Raw genomic sequence first — 19,032 nt, 5'->3', positions numbered from 1 at the left:
TCTCAAAATACGAGTACTAATTGGAGGAGATCCCTTGAGATACTGCACGAGTAATCCACCTGCAAAGTAATTAATAGTTTAACACTTTAACCGAGGATCCTGCTGTAAAATTGTCTTCTCAAAATTTAAGCAATGATATTTATTTAATATCATAAATATTATTAATATATTTAATTAAATTTAAAATTAGTTGACTTCTTAAAATCTGAGACTTATATTAATTTTGAGACGAAGAGAGGTGTTTACTATTAATTGAAGGAGCTCCGTTGAGTCATCCTATAATCGATTCAAATTTAAAATTGGTTGAGGAGATCCCTTGAGATACTGTACCAGTAATAAGTAATTAGTAGTTTAACTGAGGATCCTCCTGCAAAACTGTCTGGCGCCTGCCTGTCATCCGAACCTTCCTGAACGGGAGTCCTGGCTCACCCTACCGAGCCAGCCTCACACACTCACACCCGCACCCCACCCATGCCTCTTCTCCTTCGCTCTGTCTATGCCTATTCCTTTCTCTCTCTCTCTCCTCCCTCTCTTTCTCTCTCATCTTCTTCTTCTACTAGTAGTAACTCCTCTTCGCTTCTTCCGAAGCGGCGCGGGCGGAAGCGAGCTCACACCACCGTAGCGCGCGCGCGCGCTCCACCCACCGCCAAATTCCGCCGCCGAGCTCGCCGCGAACGCCGACGCGGCCACCCCCGATCGGGCATTGGAACCCCGTCGCCGCTCGCCGCCCGCACGGCGGCTCGTCGCGGGAAATTTTCTCGAGGCCGTCTGTGACCCCGCTTCCTCGGCCGCGAGATCACGCCCAGCCGGTAATGTGGGCTCTGATCCCTTGTTTTCGCTCGAGTTTGGTACCGAATCGCCTGGCCCCGCCGCTAATTTCTGCTGGTTTTGCCTCTTTGTCCCGTCCCGCTTCGCCGCCGGTCGCAGAATGGCGCAGAGCAACTGGGAAGCGGATAAGATGTGAGCGATTTTGATGTGTTGTCCCCGTGTGAATTTTTGGCTCCTTCGCTCGCTCTGGTTTGATTCCGTTGCTTGTGGCGCAGGCTCGACGTGTATATCTATGACTACCTGCTGAAGAGGAACCTGCAGACGACGGCCAAGGCTTTCATGGCTGAGGGAAAGGTTGCTGCTGATCCAGTCGGTAATTGTTGCCTCCTCTTCTGTTGCTTCGCCCTTTTGCATTTGTTGCTGGGTTAGGTTTTGTTCGTGACAGTGCACAAGAGTTTAGCTATTGGTTGCGGGTGTGAATTCGAATTTTCAACTAGATAGAGTGGGCAGTGTTTTTCAGCTCTGATATGAATTTTCAGTATGGAATACTCCATTGATTTTTTTATGTGTGGCTGAAGTAGGGCAGAGGATTGGAATCTGAACTGATCTACAGTTTGGTTTTCAGCCAAACGGGTGTGTAGGTAATGTCAATTCAAAGGGGTATGGAGAGCTTTGTGACAATTTAGACAGAGAAGTTCTGAAGTTATATGGTGGGTGTGAGGATTGAAGAGGAGCCAGTTTGAGATGGGTTCATAACTTTTCACGGGAAACTGCGGGATTTTGCTTCCCTATATAGGCAGATAATGGTTGTCGTTAGCTGCCATTGTTTAGAGGATTGACGGTGTGCCATTACGTTTATGCATGCTAATGCACATGAATTTGGTGGAAGCGGGAATTGATGCTACCCGTGATCTTACAAAATTTTTGTCGTGTTGTCGACAGGTGCTTCAGTGAGAATGTAATAAATTTAGAACTCCAAATGCAATAGTGCACTTTATATATGCTACTATTCTTTGTCTAGCTTGCTTGTTTAAGGTATATTTATTTAGATAATAGCTCGCGTTAGTACTTGTGAAGTGGGTGGTGTTATCGTATTGATGGATTGTAGATGTGTGCATAGCAGAAGCTGCATGAGTAGCATTCATATAACAAACATGATGCATCTGTATGGCCCCTACTCACGACTAAGCTATTAGTGGCGATTTAGCTAAATGCTGCTGCTATTTGCTAATGCTATTCAATTGAATTATCTCAACATGTTATGCTTTTCTCAAGTGTCAAAGCTTTGCCTGATGTTGAAACTAGCTGGATTACTACTATCATTGCTTGTTCTTGATATGGTTTTGGGAAAGCTACTGGGAGCCTTCGTACTAGGGATGAAACTGGACCGGATACGAATGGTTATTACGTATATGGATACAAATACAGATAGTTTCTTTTTGGGATTTGGAGTTGGATACGGATAGCGTCGAATACAATGTTTTCAAGGCGTCGCTTTGTCGTCGCTTAATCGCCAAGGCACTCCACGCGGAAACTGGACCGGATACGAATGGTTATTACGTATATGGATACAAATACAGATAGTTTCTTTTTGGGATTTGGAGTTGGATACGGATAGCGTCGAATACAATGTTTTCAAGGCGTCGCTTTGTCGTCGCTTAATCGCCAAGGCACTCCACGCGGGACGCCACAGCAGACGACTCGCCTTACGGGGAGGCCTCTGTTCTGGGCGGCGGGAAAACACGTGAGAAGGATTGGAAACGCGGGGAAAACTGAGAGAGAAGGGGTGCGCGGGAGAAACAGAGCGCGCCAGAGGGAGAGAGAGAGAGAGTTGGTGCGCGGGAGATTCACTAGCAGGAGAGCGGGAGGGGAACTAGAAGTCGCAGCTCGCCCGTGCGGACGCGTTCTCCCGTGCTGACTGGAGAAGTTGTTGCCCGCCCACCGCCGAGTCGTGCGGCCGCCTGTGTGGGATGCGGCCATGTTCCCCTGATCGGCGCTGACCTGCAACATCTGGAGGAGAGAGGGAAGCAAAAGACAGAGGGGCGGAGGCGGAGCGGTAGTGGAGAACGAGAGAGGGAGATGCGGCGGCGCTGGAGAGAGGATTGGGAGTTCGAGAGATGAAGCAGGAAGGTCAAAGGTGAGGGGTATATGGGCCGCTTGGTGGGCTGGGCCTGACTACTTCTTGCTCCTTCTCCTTTCTTTTCCTTTTTCCTTTTCGTTTTTCTTCATTATCTACCACTCTAAGCTGCTTTTTAAAGATTCCCTTAAGATGTTAAGGTGTCACCTCGCCTCACGCCTTAGTCGCTTAAGCGTAAGGCGGTAGTCGGTCGCCACGCCTCACCTTACTGCCTTGAAAACATTGGTCGAATATTGACACCCATCCCACATCCAAAATCTTACTTTGAGTATCAGATTCAGATACGGTACAGATATTAAATGGCCGGATTCATATACGGATTATCCATTTAGTATTTGAACCCGTTGTGGATGGATGGATATCAGAAGGGCGGGCATGGTGCAAGCGGTAGAGTCAAACTGCCTGTGACCGGAAGGTCCTGGGTTCGAGTCGCGGTCTCCTCGCATTGCACAGGCGAGGGTAAGGCTTGCCACTAACACCCTTCCCCAGACCCCGCACAGAGCGGGAGCTCTCTGCACTGAGTACGCCCTTTTTGTGGATGGATGGATATCAGGAAATATCCGTCCCGTTTTCATCCGTATATATAGGGATTTTACTTTACAACACAATCACACATGCCAAAATTAGAAATTAATATTAGGCTTCCACATGCTAATTTATCTATAAAAGCATAGATTTTGATTTTTTTTATCTTTTTATGTAACTGGGTGACACACTTGTAGCGCAACTGCGAAACTCATCGCTGATAAACAAAACTGCAGCTGTGTAGCAAAATTGGATCCCCGTAACTTCTATGCAAGTATGCAGTAGAAACCACTGTTCTGTGTAATGGATTATGATTTGATAAGTAATAATTGATTCAGTGTGGTTATCATCGGAAGTGCGGACCTCATGTTCAGGGGCCCACATGCATTGAGCAAACAAGTAGTACCAATATAATTTGCATATTGTTCAGATGCGTGGTAGGACTAAAATGTCAGCAAATAGGGTAGGTCCAGTTTCGAAATTGTTGTAAATATCCTTATGAAATATTTATCGAAATAGTACCAATGTACCATTTTTCTTAATATAATAATACATAGCTCTCCTGCCTGTTCGAGAAAAAGGTACCAATGTACCATAGCCACTTAAGTCCCAGATAGACTTCTAGCTTACGAAAGACAGGATATTAGAAAAGGGTAATTGGTACAACTGCTGTTACATTAGGAGTTTAGAATCTTCATTCCTAGTATCTAAAAGATGCTATCTTGTAAAGATCTCAAACTATGGTAAGGAGTGAAAGACTGAGTATGAAACGATGATATATGTGACAGATGCCTACCCATTCCAAGATCACATGCATCCGTGTGATATTTTTTTTAACTATTTCCCTCCATTAGTTTGTTTGCCCAGGGGATCCATCATAAGTATGAGCTTGACTTGTGAATTGTGATGCAGCAATTGATGCTCCTGGAGGGTTTCTCTTTGAGTGGTGGTCTGTCTTTTGGGATATATTCATCGCAAGGACAAATGAAAAGCATTCTGAAGTTGCAGTGGCATACCTAGAGGTAGCTTGGGATTTCTTAATTTATAATGCACCTCTTGTTTTTCTTAATCTCACCGAGTGTGAATCTCTGTTCTGTTGGAGATAGGCACAGCAAATAAAAGCAAGAGAGCACCAGCAGCAGATGAAGATGCAACAATTGCAACTCATGCAGCAAAGACATGCTCAACTTCAGCGAACTAATGCGAATCATCCTTCACTTAATGGTCCAATAAATGCTTTAAACTCTGATGGCATTTTGGGGCCAACAGCTAGTGTCTTAGCTGCCAAGATGTATGAAGAGCGCTTGAAGCACCCACATTCAATGGAGTCAGAGGGATCACAACTCATTGAAGCTAGTAGAATGGCTCTTCTCAAGTCAGCAACAAACCATGCAGGGTGCTCCACCAACCCCCATTTTTCTCTTAAACACTTCTATAAAAGGAAAAAGAAAGATGGTTAGAACTGAAACATTTGCGGTACTCACTGAACTTATTGTTTTTGTGGAATTAGGCAATTAGTTCCAGGGACTCCTGGAAATGTGTCTACAACTCTGCAGCAAATCCAGGCTCGGAATCAGCAAACGATTGTAGGTTATTGGTTCCACCATGTGTCTATCCACTCTGCAATTTCTTACACTAGTTCACTAAATGTATGCACTGATAACCTGAATGTTCTAACTTCTAACAGGATATTAAGAGTGAAGGTAACATGGGAGTACCCCAGAGATCTTTACCCATGGATCCATCATCGTTGTATGGACAGGGAATAATTCAGCCTAAACCTGGATTGAGTGGTGCAGGTGCGCCCTTTCCCTTGTTTCTTGTGAGTTCCTCCTGTGTTGCCAAACTAGCACTCACTATAAAGGCACTTCTTTAGAACACCTGTCCTTTACTGCTGCTGCCTGCGGATACATACTCCCTCTAGTTGCAAATGATGAAACAAGTTGGTTATGAACATTGTCTTGGTCCCCCAAGTGTAGCTTTGAGCGATAGTTTCTATCCTAATATAATTAGAAAGTACAACAAAACTGTAATATTATGTAGTTGCTGTTGGAGATAAATCTCACTCATCATTTTGAAATGTTCAGTCTCAATATATAAATTTTGTATCGATGGTAAAAGTTTAATTGCTTTGGATGCAAGAAACACAACTTTTTTACAGTTCTAAAATAATATCAGTTTTCTTTTTTTCTTTTTCTTTTGCAAATTTATATTGCAAAGTTGGTTGCATTTCTCATTGAACTACAGTCCTGTTGTCCTGTCATTCTTACACTGTAATAGGATCCTGACAAGTGTTTGTAACTCAGCAATCCACATTCCTGGACTATGCCCCTCTAGCTTTTTTTCCTTCTCAAATACGCAGGAGAGCTGCGTATCATTGCATTAAGAGAGGAAAAAACGGACACATACAAAAAGCCTCCCCCCACTCTGGCCCGAGCTGTGGGCGTGCTGAGTTACAACAAGGCCTAGGTCACTAAAACACAAACACACGGTAGGACCTGACCCACAACACACAAACTATCGACAGCAGCTAGCTTGTCGCCACTTCCTGACCTAAAGCACCAAGTTTCCGTGCCCCTGCGAGATGCCATAGATGGTGCTCATCATCAAAGGAGCGAAGCAAACCATTCATGCTCGGGCTGGCTCCTTCGAATACACAAGCATTCCTGTGTTTCCAGAGCAGCTACGCCCCCAGGATGATCAAAGTGTTGAAACCTTTCTTCTTTTCTTTGGATACTCGCTTAGCTGCTTTTCTCGACGTGCCTGTGAACTCTTGGTCCCTGTTGTCTGGCACGTACCTATGGAAACCTACTGGTGACAGAATTCTGAACCAGAACTCGCGTGCGAAGACACAGGATGTTAATAGGTGCTGAATGGTTTCTTCGGCTTGATCACACAATGGGCAAAGACTCGGATGCGGCAGATTTCGTTTGGCCAATCGATCAGCTGTCCAACATCTGTTTCGAACTGCCAACCAGATAAAAACTTTACACTTGGCCAGGACTCAAGATTTCCAGATGCGTCGCCATGGCTCAAAGGCGATCGACCCATTAAAGAAAGCCCGATATGCTGATCTGGATGAGAAAAATCCCGAGCTCTCAAATCTCCAACTGTGTGTGTCTTCAGTTGTGGTCAGCAAGAAATCTTGTATGATGTTCCACAACTGAAAATACTCAAACAGTCCAATCACCGACAGACCTCCTTCTACATCCCTTGTCCAACGTTGTTCTTGAAAAGCTTCAGTCACCGACCGTTTCAAAAATTTCCGAGGCACTGCAGAGAACACACTAGGTGCAATGTCCCTGATGCAGCATCCAAAAAGCCACCTGTCTGTCTAGAAAAAGGTACTGTTTCTATTGCCCACATGAGAGATCAGGGCAATAGAAAAGAGTGCCACCGCATTGGGATGAACCAGGATTTCAAGTCCTGCCCAGGATCTGTCTTTGTGAACCACAGCCAGCACATTTGTAGTGCCCAGCTCATGTACTCGAAGATTAAGGACACCCAAGGTCAAGTGGCCGCTGAACCTTTTCCCAAGCTACCAGACAACTTCCGCCATTGATCTGCTTGCGACCTTTCCATAAGTATGCTCTTCGAAGCTTGTCCACTGCCTTGATAAACCATTTGGGCACTTCGATGGCAATGAGCACATAGATAGGAATTGCAGACAACACAAAACGAACCCAAGTAATCCTGCCAGCTGTGTTCATGAGTGTTGCTTGCCATCCTGGCAACCTATCCCCAATCTTCTCTATCCAAGGAAGCAAGTCGGTCTTTCTCAACTTCCTATCCGAAATTGGCAGACCCAAGTATGTACAAGGGAACTGAGCTGGTGTACAAGGCATATACGTACTGATGTTGTCCACCACCGGCTGCTCGCATCTAATGGGAATAGCACAACTTTTCTGAAGATTAGTTTGGAGACCCGAAGCTTCCCCAAATTTGCTAAGTATCTCCATAGTCAAACTCATTTCAACCTCTGCTGGTTTGATAAAAAGCGCCACATCGTCAGCATACAATGAGATGGTTTGGCTCGCGTTGTGTCGAGCAAGTGGCTGCAGCAATCCAATTTCTCCTGCCTTGGTAAACAAGCTATTCAAGACATCCATAACCAAGATAAAAAGCATGGGAGAAAGGGGATCCCCTTATCTTAGCCCACGTTGGTGCCTTAATTCCTCCCCAGGTTGGCCATTTACTAAAATCTACGTGTATGCAATGCGCAGCAGATTAGAGATGAGATTTTGCCATATATTGGACCAAAACCCAAGTGTGCAAGAACCTCCATCAGAAATGCCCAAGATACCGAGTCGAATGCTTTCGATATGTCGAGCTTTAAGAATAGACTTGGTACCTTTTGTTTATGGAGCAGCTTGATGTTTTGCTGTACTAGAATGTAGTTGTCATGAATGCAGCGACCACGGACAAACGCGCTCTGATTGGAAGACACCAAAGAAACCAAGAAAGGGGCCAACCGGTAGCCATTATCTTGGTCACTAGCTTAGCAAAGCTATGGACTAAACTGATTGGTCGGAAGTCCTTGGCTGTGAGGGCCTCCTCCTCCTTTGCAATTAAGGTGAGATAAGCTGAGTTCAGTAGCCATAATTTTCTGTCATCTCCATGCTGTAACGTGATGATGGCGGCCATGAAGTCTGATTTGATGATCTGCCAGCATGCTTTGTAGAATCTTCTTGTAAACCTGTCTGGACCAGGTGCATGATCTGCCGGCAAAGCTTTGATGGTGTCCCAAACTTCTTCCGTGAAAGTGACATCTAAGGCTGAGAGATCAGTGCCTTCTCTATGGAAGAAAGAGAGATCAAGAGTGGTGGTACGCGGCAGGGCTGTACCGAGGAGGCCATCAAAATAATTAAATAGTAATTCTTCCTTTCCTTCTTGACTGGTCACAACCTGATCACCATCCATGAGTTTTGGTATAAAATTCTTGTGTTTCCGAAACCCAGCATGTTTATGGAATATGCCGTGTGAGCGTCACCATCTTTAAGGAACCTGATTCGCGAGCAGAGACGTGCAACCGTTCGCTCAAGCGAAGCAAGGACTAGGCAATGCCGCTTGGCTTTGCGCCTCAACCAATCTTCCTCCTGATTAAGGGAGCGATGATCTTGTGCGATCTCTAACAGGTGTACAATTTCCCGGGCGAATCCAAGCTGAGAGTTGATATGGCCGACCTGCTTGTGGCTCCAAGATTGGAGCGCCCGTGCTAGCCTTTTGAGCTTGACCAATATGCGCTTGAGCGGACAGGTGGCTTGCACCCGTGCTGACCACGAGTTAGTTCTGCACAGTTTCATGAAACCCATCAAGTTTAGACCAAAAACTGTCGAAGTGAAACTTTCTCTTGCCTTGTATCACTTCTCTAAGCCCCAGCAACAGAGGACAATAATCTGATATCTCTGTGGCTTGGCTTTGCAGAATACACTTATCCTTGCTGTTGTTGATACATTGTTTTTTTAGCGTTTTATCCTCTTTTCTGGGTTGATCGCTGATGATGTAGTGTTAGTGGACGAAAGCCAGGCGGGAGTAAATAGGAAACTAGAGTTATGGCGGCAGACCCTTGAGTCTAAAGGTTTTAGATTGAGCAGAACTAAAACCGAATACATGAGATGCAACTTTGGCGGAGTTGTACAGGAGGAGGGAGATGTGAGTTTGGAAGGTCAAGTAGTGCCTACGAAGGATACCTTTTGGTATCTGGGATCGATGCTACAGAGGGATAGAGATATTGATGCGGACGTTAGCCATAGAATCAAAGCAGGGTGGATCAAGTGGCGACAAGCTTCTGGCATTCTCTGTGACAAAAGGGTACCACAAAAGCTAAAAGGCAAGTTCTATAGAACGGCGATTAGACCGGCTATGTTGTATGGAGTAGAATGTTGGCCTACAAAGATTCGACATGTTCAACAACTGAGTGTTGCAGAAATGCGTATGTTGCGATGGATTTGCGGTCACACAAGAATGGACCGAGTTCGGAACGATGATATACGTGATCGCCTAGAGGTAGCATCAATTGAAGAAAAGCTTGTCCAACATCGGTTGAGGTGGTTTGGCCATGTCCAAAGGAGACCTCCAGAGGCACCAGTGTATTGTGGAGTCCTAAGCCAAGCTAATAATATGAGGAGAGGTAGAGGAAGACCGAAATTGACATGGGGGGGAGGCAATAAAAAGAGATTTGAAAGCTTGGGATATACCTAGAGATCTTTGTTTGAATAGGAGTACTTGGAAAGCAGCTATTGAAGTGCCTGAACCGTGACTTGGGGCTCTTGGTGGGTTTCAACTCTAGGCTACCCCAACTTGCTTGGGACCGAAAGGCTATGTTGTTGTTGTTGTTGTTGTTGTTGTTGTTGTTGTTGTTATCCTCTTTTCTGTCTTTTGTTAGGTTTCATCCCTAGCCCCAACTTAATGGGGAGTTGGGAGTAAGTCTTTGTTGTTGTTGTTGTATTAACTTTTGATGGCATAGATTGTGCCATACCAGTGCTATGTTGTAACAGATGGATATATGGGCAAGTAATGGATAGCTCGCTACAGTGGTTCTTCTTTTGGTTAATCAGTTTATGATGTGACTGATTCATTTCAAGAACATCACATTCTTTCTGTTTCCTTCTTTTTAATACCTCATATTTTGAACAGGACTGAACCAAGGTGTGAGCGGTTTACCATTGAAGGGCTGGCCATTAACTGTAAGCTGCGAAAAAAATGTTACCTTGTGAGCTCATATTTTGTTTTGGAACCTGACCACCTATGAATATCCATGCTACCATCTTACAGGGAATTGATCAATTAAGGCCGAATTTGGGTGCTCAAATGCAGAAGCCGTTTCTTTCAACACAGTCACAGTTCCAACTTATGTCCCCACAGCAGCAGCAACAATACTTAGCACAGGCCCAAGCACAAGGGAACCTTGGCAACTCAACTAATTATGGGGATATTGATCCCCGCAGACTTACAGCGTTGACCAGGGGTGGGTTGAATGGTAAAGATGGTCAACCTGCAGGAACTGATGGGTGTATTAGTTCCCCTATTCAATCCAGTTCACCCAAAGTCAGACCAGATCAAGAGTATCTCATGAAGGTTGGATTGCTGTAGATGTGTCCTTCCGTTGCTTAGAGTTTTCTCTTAAGTTTGTACATTCTCTGGCTCTAGTTTGTTAGTATCTTACTATATCTGAAAACTATTCAGATGCAGCAGACATCTTCACAGCAACCCCAGGAACAGCTTCAACAGCAGCAGCAGAACCAGCAGCAGCAACAGAGCCAGCAACAACAAATGCAGCAGGTACTGAGGGTCCGTTTGGTTGGGCTTTTGGCTTTGGCTTTTGGCCCGAAAAGCCAAAAGCCCAACCAAAGGGGTTGCTTTTTCAGAAGCAGCTACTTTTCCGTAGTACATTTTTGAAAGCTGTTTTGACCCTGCTTTTGGCTTTTGGCTTTTTGCTTTTCGAAATTGGTGGAATAAAAAGCTCTTCCATAGTTGTTTCAAGAGAGATAGAGATAGAAGGTATATTTTATACTTGTTTAACCAAACAGCTTTCAGCTTTTCTACAGCTCACAGCCCACAACAGCTTTCCCACAGCTCACAGCTCACAGCAGCTTTTTCCCACAGCCACAGCTCAACCAAACACACCCTGAAAGTATGCCAAACCTATGGCTTCCTGTTCTATTCTTGAACTATGGGCTTTCCCCTGTTGATCTGAATCTTTAAATTTGCCCAACAATAGTGTGTCGTTATGCATCTATTGTTGCTCTTCTATCAACAAATTAAAGGTACTTAAATATAAATTATAGAGTGCACAGTGGGACTGATATGTTTATCTGAGGAAGCCTTAGAAGAAAACTAGATGATGGATGGTGATGTGCACATCTTAGGAAGGGTTCTTATTAAGATGCTGAAATGACATGAGATCTTTCATGGAGGAAGCAATAGTTTTCTTGAAAAAATGATGCCAAAAGGGAATGTCACACAGTGATGTGTAAAGAACAGTGCTGGTGGCATCAGATTCAATGGAATATGAAGTTTGGATGCTAAATTATTGCAATTACGCAAATCCTGCCAGTGATGAAACTATAAATCAGTGACAATGGGGTTAAAGCTCTCGGCGAATTAATGATAAAAAAATTCCGTGATTACATTATCATGCATATATTCATCGTATTCTAATATAGTACAATATGATAAAAGTTGGTGCGATCAGCTGGGGTGTTGTTTGGAATGCCCTGCCCCCTGTTTCTGCTTCTGCGATGAACTCCATGGCTTTGAAAGTTAAAATTAGCTTACTGTTAGAACATCATATGCCACATGTTATTTGCAATATTTTCTGCCTTTGCATATATTTGAGGTCTTTTTGTCCAAATAAGTTGACATAACTTGTCTTTTTCGTACATTGGAGACCAAATTTGAAATTATGATATGTAAATTTGCATACTGTAAACCTGTAAGAAAGAATTTGTTTTCTTTGGTTGGTGCATTGCCTGAACCGTGACTAGGGGCTCATGTTGGGTTTCAACTCTAGCCTACCCCAACTTGCTTGGGACTAAAAGGCTTTGTTGTTGTTGTTGTTGTTGTTTGGTTGGTGCATACTATATGATCCCTGGCAACTAAAGCTGAATAGTCGGCTATTTACCCTTTTCTTTATTTCACTGCATGAGTTACTACAAATTTGTTCTTAAGAACCGATATGCTTGCCATTGACCTTATACCTCCTTGTTCTGTAATTATTTGTTATTTCCAGAACAATAGAAAAAGAAAGCAGCCTACTTCTTCAGGACCAGCAAATAGTACTGGTACAGGAAACACTGTGGGTCCTGCCAACTCCCCACCATCTACACCATCCACACATACGCCTGGGGATGGACTTGGAATGGGTGGTAATATGTGCCACGTTCCAAAGAACTTAATGATCTATGGTGCGGATGGAACTGGACTTGCCTCCTCTTCAAATCAAATGGTTACAGCTTTTACTCTCCATTTAAAGTATATAGTGATTATTATATGCTACATAGATGGGTAATACAATTGTTGTATGTGACAGGATGACCTTGAGCAATTTGGTGATGTGGGCTCTTTGGATGATAATGTTGAATCCTTCTTATCCAATGATGATGGAGATCCCCGGGATATTTTTGCGGCACTCAAAAGAAGTCCTGCAGAGCCTAACCCAGCCACTTCGAAAGGTAATATTTTTTATGTTTCTTTCCTAACAAAATTCAAACATCAAATGACGTGTCCATTTGTTTCTAGGTTTTACTTTCAGTGAAGTGAACTGTTGGCGCACAAGCAACAACAAAATTGTTTGCTGCCACTTCTCTTCAGACGGCAAGATTTTGGCTAGTGCAGGACATGAAAAGAAGGTATGAAAAAACTGTCTTACATTATGATTTTTGTTCCAAGTGGCACGTTTTTATGGAGCCTCTGATATTTCTGAGACTGACGTACTATATTTTTGTTCATTTGTTGTAGGCTGTACTTTGGAACATGGAAAATTTCCAGACACAGTATACGCCAGAAGAGCATGGCCTTATTATCACTGATGTTCGTTTCAGGCCTAACTCTAGTCAGCTGGCAACATCTTCCTTTGATAGAACTATTAAACTATGGAATGCTGCCGATGTAAGTTATGTTTGCTTGTCCATTATAGGGATTGTAGATATATGCTATTATCCCTCCTATAGTAATGTCACCATTATCCTATTGCAACTTCACTACTGCACCTGCACGCTATTAAGATATCGAGTGTTTCCTTTTAGTATTCATGGCTGCAAATCTAGTTATACTTGTCCATATTGTCACCATGTCTCAAAATGTAGCAAGGCCCAACTATGACATGATTGAATTGGCATGTAAATAGTATATTTTTTCCTTTTTGTGTCTTGATCTGCAAATTGTGTTATACTATGAAAATCCTAGTTAAACGCATCAATGTATTGGGTGAACTGTGCCATCTGTGTTACTAAACTTGAACCTTAACCTCAGCTTCTTTCTATGCACTTGTATTACATCATTTCTTATGCTTACATGTTTTGCAGCCTGGATTCTGTCTGCATACGTTCACTGGGCACAACGGCCAGGTCACATCATTAGATTTTCATCCAAAGAAAACAGACCTTCTGTGCTCTTGTGACACCAGCGGTGAAATCCGGTACTGGAATGTGAGCCAACCTACATGTTTGCGTGCCATAAAGGTTGCTTATATTCCTTCTACTCTTTGAAGTTTCATGAATGTGTGTGCAAAAAGAGTCTACGGACTTAGTAACTCGTACTTTTGTCCAATTCTGCCTTCTTTGTACAGGGTGGTAGCGCCCAAGTTCGGTTTCAACCTCATGTTGGACAGTTTTTAGCCGCAGCTGCTGAAAACGTGGTTTCCATATTTGATATTGAGACGCATGGGAAAAAATACACGCTACAGGTTCTGTCCTTGAATACCAGCATATCCTCTATTTTTGTTTGAAAAGTCCCCTTGCTACATTTCCTTCACTTGCACCCTGCACATGCGCACATCTCAAATTCCTCGGCATACTGCAGTTATAAGTTATAACTGCGCGACATGCACTTTTTTCTTCTTCGGCGTGTTGGAGTAGTGAAGCTCTTTTTTTCTGGACATACTAGTAGTGTTTTTAATAGACGTGAACCTGAAGTACTTGATTTGTAATCTCAGGGCCATAACACTGATGTGCAGTCAGTGTGCTGGGACAACAATGGGGAATATATTGCATCTGTAAGTCAGGACCTAGTTAAGGTTTGGTCAATATCATCAGGGGAGTGCATTCATGAGCTTAGCTCCAATGGAAACAAGTTCCATTCTTGCGTGTTCCACCCGAGCTATTCCGATCTCTTGGTTATTGGAGGCTACCAGGTAACTATGGCTTGTCTATTGAATGTATTTCCATCAAACAACTTTTACGAGGAAGTGTATGATGCTGTATTTTGGTACCAAAACTTGTCTATCCTAAGATGTCTTGGTCATTTTTGCCTCAACTTTATTGACAAGAATATACATAATCCAATACACTTGATATTGGAAAGCAGCTTATTCCTACTCCCTCACCACAAATGTGTGTGGTGTTTTAGAATGGGGCACAGGAATTAAGGTGATAGGTGAAAGGTCCATCCTGCAGAAAGTTAATTTAATCCTGTATATAAAGTGCAGTTGGGAAATGAGAGATGCTAAAGGAAGTTAGTTAATGATAGAATTGATGAAGGGTAAAACACTAAAACTTGAACGGATGAGGTTAAATTGCCTAGAAAACTTAGAACCTGATACACTTACTAAATAATGGAGTTGAAACGAGATATTCAGAGGGAACTATTAAAGAAAGAGATGCAATTAGGAGCTTATTAGTGTGCCCTTGGTGTCAAGTTCTGTTAGCAATAGTACTTTACCTTCTCAAGGGACTGGATCTGTAATTTTTGTGGAAGTTTCTCATTAAAATGCTGATGATGCAGTCTCTCGAGGTTTGGAACATGGTGAAGAACCAGAGCCTAACAGTACAAGCTCATGAAGGTCTAATCGCGGCGCTGGCGCAGTCACCAGTCACAGGGATGGTAGCTTCTGCGAGCCATGACAATTCTGTCAAGGTGTGGAAATAACAATAACAACAATTATGATGCATCTAGGTAGCTTTTTTTCCCGGGCAAGTGATATTTCTCCGGCTGAGGCATAAAATGGGGGTGAGCTTGGGTGTCGTGGGCGATTGTGCTGTGTACTCATACTCAGGCCAATAAGGAAGAGTAGTAATTAGCTGGTTGCCTGTCGCGGTTCAGCTGTCCAAGAGCAGTGAGTTTGTTGATGGGTTGTATTTATCCTGATAGGCTGTTTGTGTAGCTCAGAAACAAGAAAGAAGAATAGAACATTGGCTGAAAAGGTGGCCACCTGTTTTATTTTTGTTTACGCCGTTATCATATGTAACCTTTTAACATTCGCTGTTTTTAATTGGAACTCGCTGCGATTGGCATCTGGCGGTTGGTTGGGAAGTCGCGTCTTGTTGCTAGTTGCTGCAGTGTGTTTGATCGGCTTGAATGATGCACTGGTGTAATCGGACTGTTGTAATGCGTGCCTCCTAATTGCAAATTTTGATTCACGACGAATGGAGAAAGAATGATGGTGTCTCTTAGGAAGGATGTGTCTTTTCAGAAAAGAGGATAATTGTGCTGACATGTCATACTGGTGTAATTGTGCTGACATGTCATACAGGTGTACTGTGTACAGGCCCAATTGCAAGGTGATGGTGTGAGCATTCTCGTGCAGTCGTATTCTGGTTGCATGTTTGCAATGCACAATGAACAGGATTTTCTTTCTTTCTTTTTTTTTAAAAAAAATGCTTTGTTTCCATGGATACATAATTGTTTTTCTTGCTGCTTGTATTTATCCGCCCACTGATATAGAGTATTATATGTGTGAGATCAATGCACAACATCTGAGCCCACTGCTTTTAGATATAGACTAGTGGAGGGCGTGCGCAATTGCCATTGGCACCGTTCGTTTCTCTTATAATCCGTACTTTTTAGTTTGTTTTTTTAGCCGGAACAGTGTTTTTCTCTCAACAAATCAGTCGGAACAGTGTTTTATCTTTTTTTCAGCGAAGCGGGGCCAATACGTGGTGTAATAAGGTAGAAAAGCCAACCGATGCACATTCAGTTTCCTGCATAGTACATCAGTAACTCGTTTGCAGTTTTCAGACACGACACAAACGAACTGGCAAGTTTTTTTTTTTCTTTCTGAATTACACACCCGTAGTTAAGTAATTGTAACTGAAGCTATGATAGGCTGCCTAATATAGAAACTACGGGCTTAGGAACAACTGTTTTTTCACAGGACCTTTCGTTGGGGCGGACTGGAATCCTTCGTAGCTTTATAGGAACAGGTGATCAGGTCCATTAGAATTTGTGAAGCTGACCTTTTCTGGGCTGTGGCTCGTGGAGGCCAAGCAGGTGACGGTGTGTGTTGATGGTTTTCTGTGATTGCGGCGCGTCAACCTGTGCCTCTAGTTTGGTGTGAAGTAGTCGCAGTAGAAGGTGTTGCAGGTGTCGATCTGCAATGATCAGTTCACAGAAAGTAAGAACTAAAAACAATTAAGCCGCACATAACAAATTCAGGTATTTGACACCAGGCAGTGAGACCACCGTTGAAGGTGCAGGAGTAGCGCACAACCGATCATATTACAGGATCTGGGGCTCCATCGTGCTTGCACATTACCCATGGCACACCGGTGTTGGTCCCAACAGCTAGCTGGGCCACAAATTGTGATCCAAATATATCCAAATTATGATTATTTTTTAATGGCCTAAGAATTACAGAAAAATATAAATTAGTATATACCTGAAATAGTTTTTCATTCTACAATTCGGCTCGCACATGCACATGAACGATATAGTCGCCAAGTAAAGTGTGCAGCATTTTTGAAGACAAACTGAATCATATATTGTGGTCTACACCAAGCAAAAACTTGATAAACGAAGATTTAAAAATATATTGTACCAGACATTTTTCTACAGAGGTATGGAAATAAAACCAACAGTAAGGACCAAATACCTTTTTTTTTGGTCTTGGGGCACCTATATACCATGTAGCTAATGGTCTGTGAACCAATAGCAGTAATTTAAATTAAAGGGAAGGAGGATATGTGACGTGTTACCATAGGTAAAAAAAAATGAGCATGGCTGAAACTCAGACCTCATTATGTCACATTGCAATGGAATATCGAATTGACGCCATCGAAGATGACCTGAATTGGCTAAATGACGCAGGTAGCAATGTAGGTTAATATCTAATAGCAAGTAGAACACTTTTTTTTTCTCTAAACTGAAACATGATCAATGGTACATACCTGGAAGCCTTTTTTTTACCACAGTTTTGTATGAACATGTGTGCCAAATTTAAGTAGAAGCATCCCTAAAATATTCATGTAATAGATTTAGGTAAGTACAAAGAATAGTGTAAACCATCCAGTACTAATTTGTTTCTGAAGAAAGCAACCAACAAGAAGGGAACAGTGCAATATAGTACTGCAATGAATATCTAACAAGCAACATGTGGACAGTTTGGCAATGAATACCTATAGCTGAAGTGCACATGCACAACATCTCTATAAGAATACAACCTGAAAAGAATAGGCACTATAGCAGGGCATCAGGTAGCTGAGAAACAGTGATAGAGTGATAATGTCTACAGATACAGATATTAGAGAATGACGCTTTTGCTTCCAAGAAAAAAGTAACAAAATATGTGCAAATGAAGCCTAAAGGGTGCTGGGGGTTCGAGATGGGACACAGTTATCTGTGAAGTAGAAAATTTGAACAAACCTAGCGCTTGATGAGAGGGGCTGCAGATTCGAACAATAGTACTATTTTCTTCTGCCGGTGTAAAAGAGACTACTCGGTCTAGGAGAGCAGCAGCACAAAAAGCAGTAGGTGTGGAAAAAAATAGATAGATCTGACGTCACAACATATACATGGACACCGAGACTGAACTATTATAATTCCCTGTAAAGAGATCGCTATCGCCAATATATTTGTTGAAAACTTGAGACCTAAATTGTCCTGCTCATGGAGAACAAATAAAACGTGATGAGGCTCTTAACCTATCAAATCGCTGCACACTCAAGCTTCTTTTCACCTTTTCTTTGCTATCTAATCGAAAATATAATGTCTGAACACTGTTTAGGGGTGCAGCAGTGTTTATGGTATAACACTAACATGTACAACAGGGAAAAATAGAAAATCATAAGGGCTCAAAGTGGTTATACTCTATGCAGCAAGGATACGGATAAGTGTATCGGTATCAGACGGATACGGATACGCGGATACGTTATTTTTCTAAACAACTGATACGTGGATACGTTTTATGTTTAAAAAAAATAAGACATGTTAAAATTAGTAGAAGCCAATCGAACGCTCTCTGAAGCCACATCTACAATTATTTAACTGCTTCTAGACTAGTGGCTTCGTACAACATAAGCACTGACGCACCTTTCCATCTCCACCGCTCGTTCCACCGACACCAGTAAAAATCAGCACAGCTCACCACCGCTCAGTCTGTATCCTTTGCTTCCCCAGTTCTCACCCCTTTCCACAGGGGAAGACAGAAACCAGGCAACATGAACAGAACAGAGGTTGCCATTGAAGAAGAAATGAAGCAACGTGTGACTAGATCAAGAGGGGAAGAAAGAAATTAAGAAGGGAAGATCACCGGAAGTCTCCGCTGAATCGCCACCAGGAAGTGCTAGAGGTCGTTGCGGCCGCCGACGCAGGCAGGTGGCCAGGAGGGAGGCGTCGGGCGGGCTGCGCCATTGGCGCTCGAGCGTACTAGCAGGAAGCCGCGCGTCGGGCGGTGGCACTCGTGCCGCTGTGCATCCGAGCGGGCGGTAGCACTTCCGGGCGGAAGGTGCGGTCAGCCACTCAGCCCTCGCGCATGCAAGTGGGCAGAGGCACATCAGGCGGCAGCGCTCGTGCAGCCGGACGTCCGTGGTGGAAGGCGGATACGTATCGTCATTCATCAAATCGTGTGGATACGTATCAGAGGAAGTATCAGATTTTTTCTGCAATTATTTTTTTCCGATATTTCACGGATACGTATCCGTCACGTATCCCAAGCGTATCCGTATCGG

General features: G+C 43.3%; 1 protein-coding gene and 1 long non-coding RNA gene across 3 annotated transcripts; one reads left to right on the top strand and one right to left on the bottom strand.

Annotated features, from left to right (window-relative positions):
* The first annotated feature begins 475 nt into the window (after nt 1–475).
* On the top strand, nt 476–15,383 carry LOC136468014 (transcriptional corepressor LEUNIG_HOMOLOG-like). Its single transcript, XM_066466866.1, has 18 exons — nt 476–809; nt 928–960; nt 1,044–1,141; nt 4,343–4,452; nt 4,537–4,826; nt 4,941–5,016; nt 5,118–5,229; nt 10,067–10,116; nt 10,205–10,507; nt 10,616–10,711; nt 12,162–12,377; nt 12,462–12,603; nt 12,671–12,780; nt 12,890–13,039; nt 13,456–13,611; nt 13,719–13,835; nt 14,085–14,282; nt 14,873–15,383. The coding sequence occupies exons 2-18, from the start codon at nt 929–931 to the stop codon at nt 15,014–15,016; spliced, it is 2,400 nt and encodes a 799-aa protein (XP_066322963.1). The 5' UTR covers nt 476–809; nt 928; the 3' UTR covers nt 15,017–15,383.
* Nucleotides 15,384–16,093: 710 nt separating this feature from the next.
* On the bottom strand, nt 16,094–17,281 carry LOC136464836 (uncharacterized). Of its 2 annotated transcripts, XR_010761283.1 has the most exons (4): nt 17,254–17,270; nt 17,100–17,160; nt 16,550–17,004; nt 16,094–16,458 (listed from the first exon to the last, which is right to left on the bottom strand). It is a non-coding gene; the product is annotated as an uncharacterized lncRNA (long non-coding RNA). The 2 variants fall into 2 exon arrangements; XR_010761282.1 differs by having other exon boundaries at nt 16,550–17,160; nt 17,254–17,281.
* Between the last annotated feature and the right edge of the window lie 1,751 nt (nt 17,282–19,032).

The sequence above is a fragment of the Miscanthus floridulus genome, chromosome 7 (genome assembly GCF_019320115.1).
Source record: "Miscanthus floridulus cultivar M001 chromosome 7, ASM1932011v1, whole genome shotgun sequence".
NCBI classification, from domain to species: domain Eukaryota; kingdom Viridiplantae; phylum Streptophyta; class Magnoliopsida; order Poales; family Poaceae; genus Miscanthus; species Miscanthus floridulus.
The sequence above is the reverse complement of the archived record's forward strand: the minus strand, read 5'-3'. Positions and strand labels throughout refer to the sequence as shown.